Source organism: Anguilla rostrata, chromosome 9 (genome assembly GCF_018555375.3).
Source record: "Anguilla rostrata isolate EN2019 chromosome 9, ASM1855537v3, whole genome shotgun sequence".
NCBI lineage: Eukaryota > Metazoa > Chordata > Actinopteri > Anguilliformes > Anguillidae > Anguilla > Anguilla rostrata.
Window position 1 is genome coordinate 3230559 of NC_057941.1, and position 17133 is coordinate 3247691.

Here is a 17133-nt window from a genome sequence, read left to right on the forward strand (position 1 = left end):
GCGCTATATAAATGCACTCCATTTACCATTTAGCAGGACCAGGGAGAACTGGTTCCTGGTTTAGTTTGCAGTTGGGCAACCTGAATCTCCCTGAAGGCAACCTCTGGTCCTTTGTATGTGGCAGGGCCGCTCAACCTCATCCCCGGACATCTACAATCCCGTCAGCTCAAGGAGATCTCTAGCAGTTGAGCTTCTTCTTTGCAGAACTGCTTTAATTCAGACAAATTTGTAGGTTTAAGAGCATGAGCTGCTTGCTTCAGGTCCTGCCACTGCATCTCTACTGGGTTCAAGTCAGGAGTTTGACTAGGCCACTCCAAAACTTTAATTTAGTTTTTCCCAGCCACTCAGATGTGGATTTGCTTTTGTTTTTTTTGGTAATTGTCTTGCTGCATAACCCAATTACGCTTCAGCTTCAGCTAAGATGACTGGACATTCTCCTTAAGAATTTTCTGGTACAGAGCAGAATTCATGGTTCCTTTAATAATGGCAAATCATCTAGGTCCTGAGGCAGCAAAGCATCCCCACACCATCACACTACCACCACCATGTTTAAAAGCTGTTCTGACCTCTTCTGGAATTTCCTTTGATTGTGGCATAGTGTGACTGTAGAAACTTTGTGGTGACTACTTCACTCTGATGGTAAGGTTCAATATGAGTGCGGTTCAGATTCAACAGGGCTGGCTACAATCAAGCCTGGCTGTGTTCAATCAGCTGAATATAATAATCAATTAATTTAGGTTAATTGGTTGAGTAACTAAAGGGGGGCAATTACATTTTCACATGGGTGATATTTGTCTTTTTTCATTAAATTAAATCATTTTTTAAATGTATTTTGTTTTTACTCTGTTTTTCATTGAATATTACATTTGATCTAAAGATCTGAAACTATTCAGGGTGACAGAAATCCGGAAGGGGGCAAATACTTTTTTCCTGGCACTGTACATACTAAAATTATATATAGACCTTTCCCTCATTTACTCGCCGGTTTAGGCTACATAACTCAAGATCGTGGCGTTGGTTTTGGAGTTTACCGCGATGCTCCAAAGTTAAATAATGGCCATGGTGCAGTTAAGGAATGCAAGCAATGCGAGAACAACCTGTACATGTAAAAGGCCAATTAAACTGGCAGACCTGGACTGTGTATCCTTGCTTTGGTTCATAAATGGGCATGGCTTATGTGGCAGAAGGGGCTGTACCTGTACTGTCTACCTGTGCCCTCTACCTGTACACTCACTCTCATCTTCAGGTGCCATTTTTCTTTTTTCACAGCAAATATGACACAAAATGTTCACAGCCCCACTTGTTGGTTGTACAAGCCCTACACAATACCGCGGTTACAGAAACTATACATTTTTATTATTACCCATCATGTTTTTCTTTTTTTCCTTGTCTTTGAAGCAGTGATATTGTACCACATCTTTCTTTTCTCCTTTTCTTCTTTGAGTGTCTTTATGTTCTTTCCTTTTCTTCTTTGATTGCGTGATACGTACCATGCCTCTCTGTTATGTGTTCATCCTTTGGTAACATGATAATTGACATTGCTGATAAAGCTGATTTAAATGGAAGATTATAAAGTTACACCTATGGCGGTGCATGCAGCTGAACACCAACATTTATAGCTGTTGGCTAACGAGTAGCTATTTATCTGTTAGCTTTGTGATAAGAGTTACCTCAAATTGCAAACAACGTCGCAACGACTACATTACAAAGGGCAAGAAAGGATAGGGAGCCATATAATGCACTGTTACCATGAGGCCGCAAAAAAAAAAAAAAGAAAAAAAAAAGAAAGACTCATGCAGGTCAGCTGTCATCTGTTGACCTGTGAAAAGTGTCAGTTGGTGCAAACGTAATGGCAGCAATGATAAAGGGAAGATAAAGAGTGGGAGACGGATGTGGGGAGCACGGAGAGGTGGATGAACACACAAGAAAACGACGACAAAAAGGCGGGCAGGAAACAGAGGAGGGCCTGGGGGGTGGGAAGGAGACATTCAGGGTAACATGAGTACAGGCTATGCTGGGGTCGGGGGTTTCAGCTGTCATACTGGAGAATGTAGGCACAAGTTAAGAAGCAACACAAACAGGTTTGGCAGAGGGAGAACTCATTTAAAAAAAAGAAGTTATTCAGTCTTCCATTGCTGCTTTGAATTTGTGAAAACTGGTGTATGCCTTAGTCTGATTTAACTGTGCAAGTTTTGTAAGTGAACCATTTGTCCCTGGATTTCTTTAAAATTCAACAATAAATGTACGAAATTTATTTTGACATTTTATTTATTTTAAAGTGCATGCAATGCTTTTAATGAATGGGCCAAGGGCAGGCGAATATACATTATTTAGACTGTAAACTAACTTGTGTGGAAGAAAAACACTGTTCGTTTTTGTTTAAAAAAGAAAAAAAAAGCAGAAAGAAATGCATTTGGGGAAGAAAGGGATGGAAAGTGAAGAGCCCATCTTCAATGTAGAGAGCAGGGATGGAGATGTTGTGTGGAAGGATTAAACAGAAGGACAGAGAGCACAGCCTTTGTAGAGGTGCAGGTACAATGTTCTGCACAGTACTAAAGCTCTGATGACAATTTTTAAAATTTATTAATGTTTATTTATGCAGAGTAGGTTGACTGAGCACACATGCTCTTTTGCAGCAATGCCCTGTGAATGGGGAATAATTGACAAAGTATTTACACGCACCAGAGTCTAAAGCAGCCTTTATGAAAAACAGGCCTAAAACAGTTATTGTAGCTAGTGGTTACAGTGTGTGAAGTCCCAACTACATGTTCCCAAATGTACTCCAATCACACGACTCCCAGTTAACTGCATAGAGGTGGGAGCCCTCTTTGGATTAAGGTTTAACCAAACATCACACAGATTATTTTAATAGCCCTCAGTGCTGTGTCCCATATTAACAAAGAGAAACAAAACACACATTTTACAGGATGTACATTGCAAAACACCGCACGGCAACTTAGTATTCTGGGGGGGATTCAAATGAAAGACAATTGATAAAAACACCACAACAGTCCTAAAACATTACAACAGTAGACCAAGTACTAAAACACAAAGTGCAATGGAATAAACATCACGGTCGTCTAATAGTAAACCAGCAGAGTTTAAGATTAACCAGTAAACTCTCATGCAGTTTCATGTTACCCACTACGCGATACCGTGATCAATTCGAAACACGTGAGGTAAAATCACACACTGAAGTAAAGCGTCACTCAAAAACCAATGTAAAAGCACACGTGATTATATAATGAAAACGTTGTTCGCACTGTGCCTATCACATAATCATATGGCTTTCCACAGCTCAACAAGCAGAAACGTCTGGTGTGGCTGCTAATTAAGTCAGTTTATACAGAATTCATAAGGGGCGTCATTGGACTCCAATTCCTGGGGCAGGAACCCTAGATATATTTTGCTTGGTCCAATTAATGATGATCATCTTTACATTATGCTTAACTAATGCAAGACTACGGGAAAGAATTGGCCTCCGGCTGGTAGCGCTGGTTTAGAAACCAGACTGTTCAGGTCAAGGATTGAATTCTGGCCACCCTTGTAAAGCGATAAACTTGTTGCTAGAGGGTGTTATAAAAGCCGCTGCTGGACTTAGTATCTCAGTTCTGTTCTGTCCGACTCATTTTAATTTACAATGCACGTGACAGACTACGATGACTTTATCAAATTTATGGGAGAATGGGGACCTTTCCAAAAACTGATCACGTTACTCCTCTGTTTGAGCGTAATTCCCAACGGATTGACAGGTTTGTCTATGGTATTCATCGCCGACACGCCACCGCACCACTGCGTAATACCCTCAAACGCCAATATTAGCGCCGAATGGAGAAACCATTCTATTCCGCTGGAAGATGCAAATGGGGTGATGCGCTATAGCAAATGCACCCGATACAAACTGGACGTAATAAAACTTCTTTCAGACAATGGATACGTACCTGGAGTAGACGTGAACATTACAGAACTAGAACAAGAAAGTTGTAAGGATGGTTGGGAATACGACAGAGAAATGTATATTTCAACTATCGTGTCCGAGGTAAGTCAACAAACGCAACTTATGCTGAGCGATCTCTGAAAAGGCATCGCAGAATTGCATTTCTTGAATGGGGTAGTTTCGCTGTCCGCAGTTTGCATACTAACGCGTTTTATTCGATTTAAATTTAATATCCATATAGTGAAAAGTACGAATCGTAGTAACTGTCACCTGCTTAATCGCATATTGTCTTTGCAGTCGTTCATTCATTAATTAATTCCTAAATAACTTAATAAAGTAGAGCTACACCTAAGCTACATTAAGTGAAGTCACATTTAGGTTCGAAACCATTCTTTGCATGCCTTGCCAACCGTTAATTACGGCTTCTTTCCCAAATATATCCGACGCCATGGAACTTTATCTTCTAGCTGAAAGGAACGACAGGTTTTGCGAGTGCACACATCTACTAAGTCACTCTGGAATGTGGGACCGAATGTTATCTGTTAAGAGCTGAATTGACACCGAACGGTTCATTGTGTGACAGGAGCTTATCTTGTCATAATATAAAAGTGAAACGTTAGAAACAAGTGCGCAGTCAAAAAAATCTGGACAGGTTAGATGGTTATAATCAGGTGCTGAGCAGAGTTCACCTTCCTCAGCAGCTGCCAGCCAACTGTGATTGGAAATATAAACCTGGTTACTAAATGAGACTAGTACTTTGCTGTGTGTAGGCATAGATTCAGGACGACACAACTCCTGATGTGTACAGTTGTCTTCTGCCAGTACGATTTTGATAGCAAAACGTGATTGCATGTGATTGACGGTTCATGTGTATAAGTATGTAAGTATGAAGCTCACTCATGGACACGTCAAAACACAAAACGTAATATAGCTGCAAGCAGCAATTAAGGGGGCCAAGGCCTCAAAGTCATAAATAAATGTAGCAAATATCAAATGTCTCCTAAAAATAGCATTTTAATGAAAATTTTCTTTTATAAAATTTGTTTAGCTCCATAACACTGTCCTTGTGGTTTAACCGGGCCAATTCTTTAGTGTTAGTCTCAGGATGGAGTTGCCAATGCACAGGGTGATCATCTGGATTTGGCTTCATATCCCCAAATCAAACAGTGCAGGACTTATCAATTTTGACTAAGAAATAGACTAAGATTCCAGAAGTTTTGCTGCTTGGCCCACTAAGCATCCAAACTACTTAAGTTACAGATCCAAATTGTATTTTACCACACACATGACCTGATTCAGTTTGTTTTTACCATTCATTTATAATGACGCTACAATACATTCAACCCCAATTTCATTTTTTAAAACCTACACATAAGGACCATGCCAATTTACAATGTCAATGGAAACTATCATTTGTAATATTACAGTGGGTGGACAGAACACTGATTTTGAGTTCCCGTGTAATTGCTGTAGGCTGTAATTTACTTAAAATATGTCACAAAGCCAGCTGATTCTTTGGACAACCAAAGGTTTAAAAAAAAATTAAAAGTGCTCAGGAATATCTACAACGGTTTATTCGCTGAAAATCCAGAAATGTGGGCATTGAGACCTTACATATTGCCAGGCCATTGCATCAAATTTGTTTTGGCAGTTTAGCCAAAGTAGGCAAAAGCTTTACTACCACAGTGCCCAAACCTAGTTGCAAAAAGTACTGTCCAAAATAATCCTACATTGTCACTGCACATTGCCAGCACAAGTGTTTTCACTAATTAAATGAAAAGCATAACAACATGTAGTAAGTGTCTAACTTGTGCAGTAAACATGTGCCATCTCCTCAGTGGGATCTGGTGTGTAATGATGCGTGGAAGGTCCCCATGACCAGCTCCATGTATTTCTTTGGAGTGTTAACTGGATCCTTCCTTTCTGGACAACTGTCTGACAGGTAACACTTCACTCTAGTGTGTTTCTTTTGCACCTCTGCACCTTGAACTAATGCACTTGTTGTATGTCGCTCTGGATAAGAGCATCTGCTAAATGCCTGTAATGTAATGTAACACTCACTCACTATCTCTATTGGACACACCCAGTCTCACAAGTTAATCTTTCTCATCTTTCTAGTAAATGGAAACCTGTCATGCCCTTTAGACTAGTTTCATATCTAGGTATTTTCAAGTTCTTAGAAAATCTTGGAACAAAAACAAAAAAGAGCCTTTTAAAGTGCCGAACACGTTTCAGTATACGTTGGAAGTATTCTCTGAATAAAGGGAATACTTGAAAATAGTTACAATGTGCGTTCTCCCTAAGACTGTTTTGACTGTTTTTACGTGTGCATGTTTTTTTAGGTTTGGGAGGAAAATCGTTCTGTTTGCAACAATGGGGGTTCAGACAGCGTTCACGTTCTTCCAGATTTTCTCCACGTCCTGGCTTATGTTCTCCGCGCTTTTCTTTGTCGTTGGTTTAGGACTAATTTCTAACTACGTCGCAGCGTTTGTGCTAGGTAATTATGAGTCTGTGCTGCCATTTCCATCAACAGTATATGTTGTTTGCCAACTAAACTGCTATATAATTGTGAAATATTTTCCCATCTGGCAGTCATTTTGTCTACAACATTTTTACATGGCTCCCTCCACCAATTAGTAATGCCCAGCTTTACTGACTATTAATTTGGGAGAGCACAGGGAAGCATTTCTTTACCTGAAGGGGCAGGAACTTGAGCTTGTGTGCACATTTACAGGATAATTGATTTATGAATCCTGTGACTTGATCATACGCTCCAGTCTGAATGAGATTTTAAGTTTGATAAATGAGGTGCCTGTGGTGTAGTCCCGCAGAGCCTGCAGTGTGTAAAATATTCACACTGGTTTACAGGTGCAGTAAGTGCATTTGCTCATTGGGACTGGGTGGGATAGAGGTCATTCCTCACACAACACTCGCATTTCAAAATTAGGGGTGATCCGTTTAAAAACATTATACGAGCTTATTAATGTTCACATTACCCCTTGGCTTTGTTTCAGCGATGCATGTACACAAGAGGCTGCTTATATCTTCTCTGAAATTGTCTTCCTGGTCTCTTTAAATCTTGTCCATAGGAACAGAAATTTTGAGTGCACGCATTCGGGTCATATTCTCCACTGCGGGAGTGTGCATCTTTTTTGCCTTCGGCTACATGATGCTTCCCCTGATGGCCTTCTTCATCAGAGACTGGAGAATGCTGGTGGTCGCCATAGCGGTCCCAGGAGTTTTCTTTTTCCCCGTTTGGAGGTAAGTGTGTGCGATATACCCCTGTAGTTCAAGAATCACAGCACGGCTTTTGCATGTAAATATATACTGAACGCACATGCCATTCAGGTGAATCTTGAGAATCTGAGTCATTTGAGAATTTGTTACTCTCGGAATACAAACGCTCTTCTCAGAAAGAAGCATTGCATTCAAAGAATTTCAGTGTCTTTTGAACAGAACTAAGCAGCGGACCAGTCTTTGTTTTGTCAAACTGTTGTGGGAGAATTCTGTTACACGCCGTTGCATTTGTATTTTATTAGTTTTAATTTTGGGAACAGGACAATGTGACGCATATAAGCTCTAGTTGTGACTGCCTGTTCAAGGGGGAGTCTGCCTCTCCCTCCCCCACATTTTCCTGGGTGCCTAAAGCAGACCTACTGTCTGATAGGGGCAAGTTAGAATTTTCTAATATTCCACTAGGTCACGCACATCCAAACCTCTGAATAGCATCCCAAGGCTGCATAGTCTATCTTTTTACATGGTGTACAGAACCACAGATATGGAGCTATATACTATGGTAGCCTACTGTGTAAGGGGTAATCAGTATATGGTCCACACTGCCATCTGGTGGGTATTTAAATGCCCTACACTGCATTACTATTGAAATACTGCTGGACCCTAGCTAAGACATGGAAAGAATGGCACAGCAAGGTAAAAGTTCCACAAGGAACTTCTTTGGGAAAATGAATGACAAAGAAGGCGAAATTCAAATTGTGGAACACTAAGTTACCAAACCAGAAGTCAACAACAACAGTGCACTCCCATTTAAAAGGAAAGCATCTGATCAAAACCATAACCACAGACTGCAAGTGTCCAACCATTGATAGCTGGCTTTGTTACGAGGCAGTGTTCTGATGATAAACGTGCAGTACAATGAACAGCAATTGGGGGTTGTGTAACCGGTTACAGCGATGTAACTGTTTTTGAATTCTGCTCATTATTTTCAGAAGATATATAGCCTAGCACTACGAAATTTTACTTCAAACAGCTTTGACATGTCAGTAGTCCTTAGCCGTTTCAAATGTATTCATATGTTAATCGAGTCCAGTACAATTAAAACCAAAGTACACGCAGTCTGATGTTATATTCTTGCCACCTAGTCGGTGAGTTCTCCCAATGCTGATTTTAAATAAGCTCTAGACTCTCAACTCAAGGAGTGGAACTGCAGGCATTTTCCTTCAATACCCTTACAGAACCACACCTTGAAAATCCCCCTCCAATGCAGGCTGACTTTGTGTTGGGACAGGTTAGTCCCGGAGTCCCCCCGGTGGCTTCTCTCTCAGGGCCGGGTGGAGGAGGCAGAGGCCATTTTGAGAGGTGCTGCCCGGAAGAATGGAATCACAGCCCCGGAGGTCATCTTTGCACCTCTCCAGGTTCTCCTAATTTTACCTTTACCATACAAATGTCTCCACAATTGGAATTGACTGTATTCCATCACAGGACCCTTTAAAATTTCATTTTCATTTTGGTTGTAGAGCTCAGGGGGTCTCCAAACTAAGGTCTATGTAGACGTTCCATAATAAAATAGACGTCCCTTTTAAAAATGTTTTCAGTATGTTCCCATGTTTGGACAATTACATTATTTTAGAGTTGTAGTATTCTCGATTACAGCATCCCATATTTCAAATCTTTCTCTCCCACCAGTATCTCCAAAATGCCAGCAGGACTTGCCAAAGACAGAATCTTTGTTAATGTTAATATAGACCTACTTAATCCACTTCTGTTAATTCTACCAGTGAAAGGCGATGTTTCCCATTCTTCCATTATCCGCTGCATCTATTGATGCAGAGTTGGACCGAGTGTTTCCCAGGTCATATTTTTCACCGCTGGTGATTGGTAGATCCTACTGCCCAGCCTGCTGGTGATGTTGGTGGTGGTCCCGTGTTGGTGGTTGTAGTTCTTTTATTGATGTGGCTATCCTGATCTATGTTTGGTTAGATCATTTTCAGTTGACATTATTCTAACGGAAGAACTAAGATGCCTGAAGTAATCAAGACCTATGGGATATCCTACATGTTGAATATGCTGCCTTAAAATTTAATGAAATAAAATGCCTTAGAAGAATTCATTTTTTGATGACTTTGCTTTGGGATATGCCTTGGAAGGACAAAATTGTGAAAATGATGCCTTCGAATGCTGCCTTCTAGTGCAGCTTCCTTCCATTTGAGACAGTCTCATGCAAATAATCTAATACAAAACCATATAAGGTGCAACACATAATTTAACAGTTATCACATCTTCACAGAATAAATGACAAATGTTTCATTTACTGTGTTGCTTGTTAGAGAAAGGCAAGTTCTTTGTACAGTTTAAACAGAACACAAACAAGGAAATAGGATATATGGGTCACAGCGCAGGGTCGACTTGATTATGTTCACTGCTGTGTAGACATCTGAGGAATTACCACTAATTAAGTTGGGTTACACACTGCACAGTGCAGGTGCTCACTGAGGCGTAATGTGCTTTTATGTAATGTGAACTGTTCGCATTGTCAATCAAGCATACATAACATTATTATCCACTGAGTTCCAGAAGGGACTTTCATATATAGTTCACTTAAAATGATTTAAATTACAGTTCAATGCATGTCATTCTATTCATTCCATAAAAAACACAGTTGCACTTGGAAGTCATTGCCAAGTTCCTTCCCTGAGTGCAGTTCCTAGGGTAAGCAGACCAAGTTGTAATGTTTTCTATTGACATAAGTGAAAGCAAACACTGAATGAACCTTAATAGTTGATGGTGATGATGTGCTCAGGCCCGAGTCCAGGTGCTTGTGGGCACAGTTCTGCAAAGCTTGAGGCTGCCTGCCAATGATTGTCAAGACAGGCTAACGGCCTTATGCTAGACTGGCTGTCCTTCTCACAGTTCTCACATAAGGTCTCTTCAACACAGATATGGATAAGTTCTGACTGTACGCGAATGAGAACCTCAGTCTCCATGTAATGATAAATGTTACTTCTCTGTACTCCATTTACTCAAATCAGCCCCACAAGTGCACAGATGTTGTATAGTTTACATAGTCTGTATTGCTTTGGACTGAGTTGAACTGGGTTACTGTGGTTAAAGCAAATACGTTTATTGTGACATGTGTTGCCATAGGTAGAAAACGATATGGAAAAATTTAAACGCCACACCATCTGTGATCTTGTGAAGTCCAACAACATCCGCTGGATCACAATCATGCTGAGCTCCGTGTGGTGAGTGTCATGAAACCCTGACCTAATAACGCAAAACACGTGAGGCAGCTCAAAGCCAAGAGCAATCGATTCGCTTTAATGTTGACCTACTTTTATCCAAATGTTGAAGACTGACGGCTGAAATCCCTTAACGAATTCTCCTTCCCCATCTTTCCAGGGTGATCATCTCAATCGGGTACTTTGCCGTATCATTGAACACCTCCAATTTGTATGGGGATCGCTATCTGAACTGTTTCCTCTCGGCGGCTGTTGAAGTCCCAGCCTACATGTTGTCATGGGCCCTATTTCGCTCTTGCTCAAGGCGGTTGTGTCTCTTTGCCATGCTGTTTATCGGTGGAGCTGTACTACTATTAGCTCAGCTCATACCAAGAGGTAGGTCTCACCAAGAGGGAGTCAGATAAACAGAAACCATTGTTTTTTGAATCTCCAATAACAAACGTCAGTGATCAATAAGAAATTATATATGTATCAAAATATCCTTGGTTCAAATCCCAGCCGGGGCCTTTCTGTGTGGAGTTTGCATGTTTCCCTGTAGCTGTGTGGGTTTCCACCAGGTACTCCAGTTTCCTCCCACAGACCAAAGTCATGCAGGTTAGGTTAACTGGAGAGTCTAAATTGCCCTTAGATATGAGCGCATGAGTGAATGGTGTGTGTGCCCAGTGAGAGAATGTCCAGGTTGTATTCCTGCCTCTTGCCCAATGCATGCTGGGATAAGGAGGTATAGATAATGGATGGATGGATGAATGTGTGACAAAATGGGCAGGGAATGCAAGGGATTGTATAGTCACTAAGATATGAGGGATGATTAAGTGACCAGATGTAGAAAGCCAGTTGTATGGTAATTTCACCCCAACTCCACAAGATCTTTAATAACCTTGGTTTAGCATCTCAGATACTGAAATCTTACTATTCAGGCCAGCAGTACTGCTGGTTTTATTTTCTATCTGATAGTTAATTGACAGATTATTGACACTATAGGTTAGGTTTAGGTTCACGACTTCAACTAAATATACAAATTGTATTTCAACAGAAGAAAATACAAGCAAAATATTTAAACTGAAATTGTTATTCAAATATTGTTCAAGCTCTGCTGTCAAACAAACCTCGTACCCCATTGATGTCTCAGTATGTTCATTATGTCCTCAACTCCTCATATATGAGACTTCCCTCATGACAGGTTTGGATTGTTATTGTCACTCTTTACTTGACAGATTTAAGTTCATTATCTACTGCTCTGGAGATGGTGGGAAAATTTGGGATCACAGTGGCTTTCACTATCGTGTATGCCTTCTCGGTGGAGCTGTACCCCACAGTCCTGAGGAACACCGCCGTGTGCGCCTGCTCCATGGCGGCTCGGCTGGGGAGCATTGCTGCACCCTACTTTGTCTATCTGGGTCAGTGAGTCTCGATAGCAACTCCCCTCTTTCTGTCAGCACCCCACTTTCATCAATGCCCCTCCCAATAAGCATATCTCTTCCACCTCTTCCTAGTTCTTCACCTGTTAGACACTTGTTGACCCTCCCGTACTCTCACAGAGGTGGAAAGTGCAGGGGTCAAAAAATAAAAGTCCTGCAATGTGTTTCTTCCACCCATTAACTCAGCCAGCTTATTTCACTAATGAGTTCTACCACATGGCTGAGGAACTGTGCGCAAGAGAAAATCCAGGTTACTGGAACATAATACTGGGGAGAACATTTACTTCCTGAACCTTAATTTTCCACTTCTGCTGTGAGGCTAATTTTCCCTCATTAGAGACCAGCGCATTACTACCCACTTTTTCCTCACAATATCAGTTGTTCATATTTCAGTCAAAGCATAATCTTATAGGTGCTTATGTCAGGAATGAATACTGATACTCCTTTGAATTACAACAACGAGTGGAGGAGTTAGCTGGCTAAATGAGCTAAGTGGACAGTGGTTGCTGCCTTAGATGAGTGGATATGTTGACAGATTTAAAATTGGGGGGGAATAGCCCAATAATATATATATATATATATTTTTTAACACACGCACACACATACTCAATGCAGGCAGGCTACATATATACAAACACATAAGCTACACGTTATAGTCTACTCATTTTCTCCTGATAAAAGTCAACTTGCTCAGTGCTCATTATGCAAGATCGGGAACAGCAAACACTCGCTTGTGCACACATATTATCTAATGTTATTAATTGCCAGAATATAGCTTACCTTCATGCAAATGTAGCTAGCTCTATTTGTCTGATGTATTGACTGCATGTGTCCACGTTTTATCCACAACAGACACTTTTCCTCCAAGTTTGTCTTCGGCGTTGGGAATGGAATAAAAATAACTCGACCTCTTCCAAACGTTAAGTATAGCGCGTGTCAAGTTTTGCAAGTTCCCCAGCAACAGCAGTTTTTAACCACCTATAGAAGCTGAAGTTTTTTTCGCCATAGCTATACATTGCAGACAATGTCGGAGCTAGATGCCCGTCGCCGGAGGAAGTCGTTTATACCAACCGCCTCTAAGCAGGGATTGGTGAACTGCAATGTTAATCATTCATTGGCAAAAGGTCTACATTCTGGCTGGACTGGACAGTCTCTCGGCCCTATCGTGGCCTTTCCTACACACCAAACTGAATCGCGGTAGCAACCACTGCGCCCTGCCTACAAAATAAGGGTTTCTAAAAAGTGGGGGGGGGGGGGCACGTTCCCCTCAGTTATAATGGCTCCTACGCCCATGGATATATGCTATTCAATATCTTAATGATACGAATGACAGTTAATTCTAGCGATTAACGATGCAAAAACGCCATCGTAAATGAACTGATCCCATTCATTTCGTATGCATTACCCTGCTAACAGTACTCCAAATCTGACCTTTTTCAGCCAATCAGGATAGACGTTATTCTTTTTAAGCCAATAGGACACACAGAAAAAATTGAAGGGGCGACTTCTTTGTTTTTGAAGCGAAGTAGCCTACCAAGCTTATTTAATAATAATCAAATACCAACTTGTAATGGTGCTAGACTGACAACGTAAGTTTCAAAAATAGGATTACCGTATTGATATATGAAAAGCGCTTTTAGCAATCGGTATCGTCAAGTGTTATCAGTCCGCTTGACTGTACTCTAGTCTAACGTTAGAATAGTCTACATAACTAGTGTCTTAACGTTTAGGCTACTAGTCTATGTAAATATTTCCGAATGTAATACTACACATCTTCCCACAAAAAGCTTAGCTAGATGCAACGTGTTGCAACTACAATATTAGCCCGATTTAACTATTTTTATCCGCATATTTAACGTTAGATATTGGTTTTTGGTATTAACCGTGGTGACGTTGCTATGGTTAATCCTAAACGCATTCACTGTCCTCTGGAAGTTGACAGATCGACGTCACTCTGATTCTACAACTTCTTACGATGTAACCAGAGCCGTTGATTACGTAACCCTTGAGAAAAACGTATTATGTATCCCTTACTGATAGTTCTAGAGAAGGCGATCAGCTTGGCCTTGAGCTGTATCTCTCGTCAAACTAATGCAGGACAGAGATAACCTTGCAGATAATACAGTATAATACATAACATAGGCTATAGTCTAGGTGGTTATGCAACTAGCTACCAGTAGGCATAACTACCTTACATTCATATTTCCAAACTTAATACTGCACCAATGACCACAAAAATGCTAAGCTAGGCCTACTTGTAAGTTGTTGCAACAATGTCTATCTAAGTAGTCTAGCCTTATCTACCAGTGAGTTAGTATAATGCAAGACAGAGCTGACCAGACAGATAATATATTAGCCTGTTGGAAAGACTGCTGTTGGTAATTCTATCTATCTATCTATCTATCTATCTATCTATCTATCTATCTATCTATCTATCTATCTATCTATCTATCTATCTATCTATCTATCTATCTATCTATCTATTGGTCTGTCTGTCTGTCTGATCGTAATTTTCTATCATTTGTGTTTCTGTAGGGAAAACCCATTTTGCACCTTATCCATAAGTCCATAAGCTAGGCCTACTTGTGAATTGTTGCAACAAAGTCTATCTAAGTAGTCTAGCTTTATCACTTGTCCAGTGAGTTAGTATAATGCAAGACAGAGCTGACCAGACAGATAACATATTAGCCTGTTGAAAAGACTGCTGTTGGTAATTCTATCTATCTATCTATCTGTTTATCTGTCTGTCTGTCTGTCTGCCTGTCTGTCTGGTCATCATTTTCCATCATTTGTGTTTCTGTAGGGAAAACCCATTTTGCACCTTATCCATAGGAGTACCACACCTAACAATGCATAGATGTACATCACAGTATACAGTCAAAAGTGCAATCACATGCAAACTGGGAGTTTCTTCCAAAACTCTAAATCTAGTTTTCAATGACCATTTTGTATGTTGTATTTTACTTGCCTGACTGGGTGAGACAGTGCCTTTGCTCTGTCATACAGGAACCTATTACAAGTCCTTGCCATACTTGTTAATGGGGAGCCTCAGTATTTTGGGGGCGTTGATTAGCATCCTGCTTCCTGAGACCCATGGTTTACCTCTTCCTGAGACCATCAATCACATGCAGTCTATTCAAAGGTACGACAGCCCCACCTCACAAACACAGCTCCCTCACCTGTTAGCGCTGTGCTCCAGCACCCTCTGAGATCGAATGTGTGCTGAATCGATGGTTTCTGTGTTCGGTAAAATGGAGAGTATGGTTTTCGTGCTTTTACAATTTGGATATTTGGCCCAGTTAAGGAAAAATTCCAGTATTTAATCTTTTTCTCTCCCCCATTTTGATTTCCTCAGGTGTAAAAAGAGGCAAACATCAAATAATGTTACCAGAGATACTGCAGCAGAGCAGAATGCTTCAATGTTGTAATGACTGGATTACATTAAGATACTGGATATTAGGTTATACAAAGATTTAGATATTACTTCACAGGCAAGCAATCTGTGCACCAGTTTTATTGGTAATAATTGTACACTGTCCTGGTATGCTTTTATAATATTGTTTATTAAGCTGTGGTCGGTGCTGAGTGCATTATGGTGTTTATTGCATGGGTTTTATTAAACAAGGGTTATCGTTGTTCTTGTATAAAATGCAAGAGGGATGTGTACACCCACACTGTTGCTGAAATTAGTATAATCCAATAAACATTAACAAAAAAACAGGGTTCTTCTTTGTCATGTGGTCGTAAAGATCATGTGGCAGAAAAACAGTTCTGGAACATGTGTGACTTTATATCAAGATGGATTAAAACCAATTATAACCAATTAAGTAAACTAAATACAAGCAATACATTTTAAAATATGTAACATGTATTTCAAAATACACAAGACTTTAGTCCGATGCCCCAGAAGTAGAAAATCGGGATTATAGTAGCTTTGTCACATGCGTGAAGCATGGCCCAGGTAGACATTTACGGAATGTACATGACTGACAAGCCGTCAAACACGTTTGACAGATTGAATATTTGCAGTTTAGGGTTAGCTAGCTAGTCAAATGGCTTGGTAGCCGAAGTTGCGAACTGTTTTAGCATAGGCTACTGGACTACCAAATATAGCAAGCTGATTACGCTTTCTGCCAACTAATTATTTGGTTAAGTAGGCTAAAGGAAATAGTAAAAATGACTCGGCTACCGAAAAACCTAAGAGGAGAATTATTTTATGGTCGTCTAGTGCAGCTGTAAATAGCACACGCCATAATGAAATCACTACGAAATGGGATGCCTGCATTTTCTGACTTCGCACAGGTGGACCGTGGTCGGAGCCGCAATGTCAAGGCCAAGAGGCGCCACCTCCCACCCCAGTGACCATAGACTGTAGCCCTTACTGTAGCTTAGTCCTCTGCAGTAATCAGGAAGTGACGCAAACTGTACCTCATTGGTCCACAACAAATATTATAACAGTGCCCAAATGACACAATAAATCATGAAATCGACCCATGGACAGTCATAAGACGAATAAAATACACATATTGTGACTATTTGTTCTCATGAGAAAAAATTACTGACTTTGTATTTTGACCGCATTTGTACCGTAGACTTACATGGAAACCGGATATTAAAACACTTATATTGGAGCCAACCGTAGTGGCGCTAGTGAGCAACCAGGAACAACAAGACCAGGAAATGAGCTTCAAAAACGAAGTCTGGTTTTGGCCGCTTGGTCCCTACAGAAGTAATAAACCTCGGAGTCCTCAAGGGGGCGATCCAGGACAGCTATGAAAGACTGAGTGGAAGAAAGCACAAATGGAAGAAGACTGGCCTCATCCTACTGTTACATGCTTATAGCGCCCCTCGCTGCAGTGCTTGGCATCGCAGCTCACGCCTGTGTTGCGTTAAGAATTTCAGGTGATACATTTTAGAACAAAACGGCGCATGGAATCAACTTTGCGTTGTTCGAAAGGATATGTTTCTGACTTCAGGTTATCACAGAGAAGGACTCCACAGCATAGCATTTATAGTGCTTTTAATGGTTCCATAGCTGCTGGAATCTGAGGGGGAATTTCGCCTATAGTCGGGGCACTGATACCTCACTGAAAACACGTGTTCTCCATAACCGTTAAAATGCTTAAATCTGATTGGCTAATGTCATAAACACAATTGATTTCTCTTTCCGATTCTTTTAGAAATTAACACAATGGGACAAAACCAAAAGGAGAGTTTGTCCACACAGGCAAAAAAAAAAATCTATGTTCAGTGACACTCTGTGAATGCTACTGGGAAGCATATGGGCTGGGTAAAATCACAT

At 40.7% G+C, this 17133-nt stretch overlaps 2 protein-coding genes across 5 annotated transcripts in view; one reads left to right on the plus strand and one right to left on the minus strand.

The window, feature by feature from the left end:
* Positions 1 to 13220, minus strand: part of LOC135262690 (organic cation/carnitine transporter 2-like) — a 40158-nt gene extending 26938 nt beyond the window's left edge. For all 4 annotated transcript variants that reach the window (XM_064349830.1, XM_064349826.1, XM_064349827.1 and 1 more), the window contains exon 1: positions 12612 to 13220. The gene's annotated coding sequence lies outside the window, so the exon portion shown is untranslated. The remainder of the gene's footprint in view (positions 1 to 12611) is intronic.
* On the plus strand, positions 3386 to 15551 carry LOC135262692 (organic cation/carnitine transporter 2-like). The gene is made up of 10 exons (XM_064349832.1): positions 3386 to 4039; positions 5776 to 5879; positions 6280 to 6434; positions 7027 to 7198; positions 8463 to 8589; positions 10319 to 10416; positions 10574 to 10788; positions 11628 to 11810; positions 14838 to 14973; positions 15187 to 15551. Exons 1-10 carry the CDS (start codon positions 3641 to 3643, stop codon positions 15257 to 15259), a joined length of 1662 nt encoding a protein of 553 aa, XP_064205902.1. The 5' UTR covers positions 3386 to 3640; the 3' UTR covers positions 15260 to 15551.
* Positions 15552 to 17133: the final 1582 nt, after the last annotated feature.

Coding starts and splice junctions, on each gene's coding strand:
- LOC135262692 (XM_064349832.1), top strand. CDS start 3,641: ATGCACGTGACAGACTACGATGACTTTATCAAATTTATGGGAGAATGG. Junction 7,199..8,462: donor TTCTTTTTCCCCGTTTGGAG/GTAAGTGTGTGC, acceptor GTGTTGGGACAG/GTTAGTCCCGGAGTCCCCCC. Junction 10,417..10,573: donor ATCATGCTGAGCTCCGTGTG/GTGAGTGTCATG, acceptor CCATCTTTCCAG/GGTGATCATCTCAATCGGGT.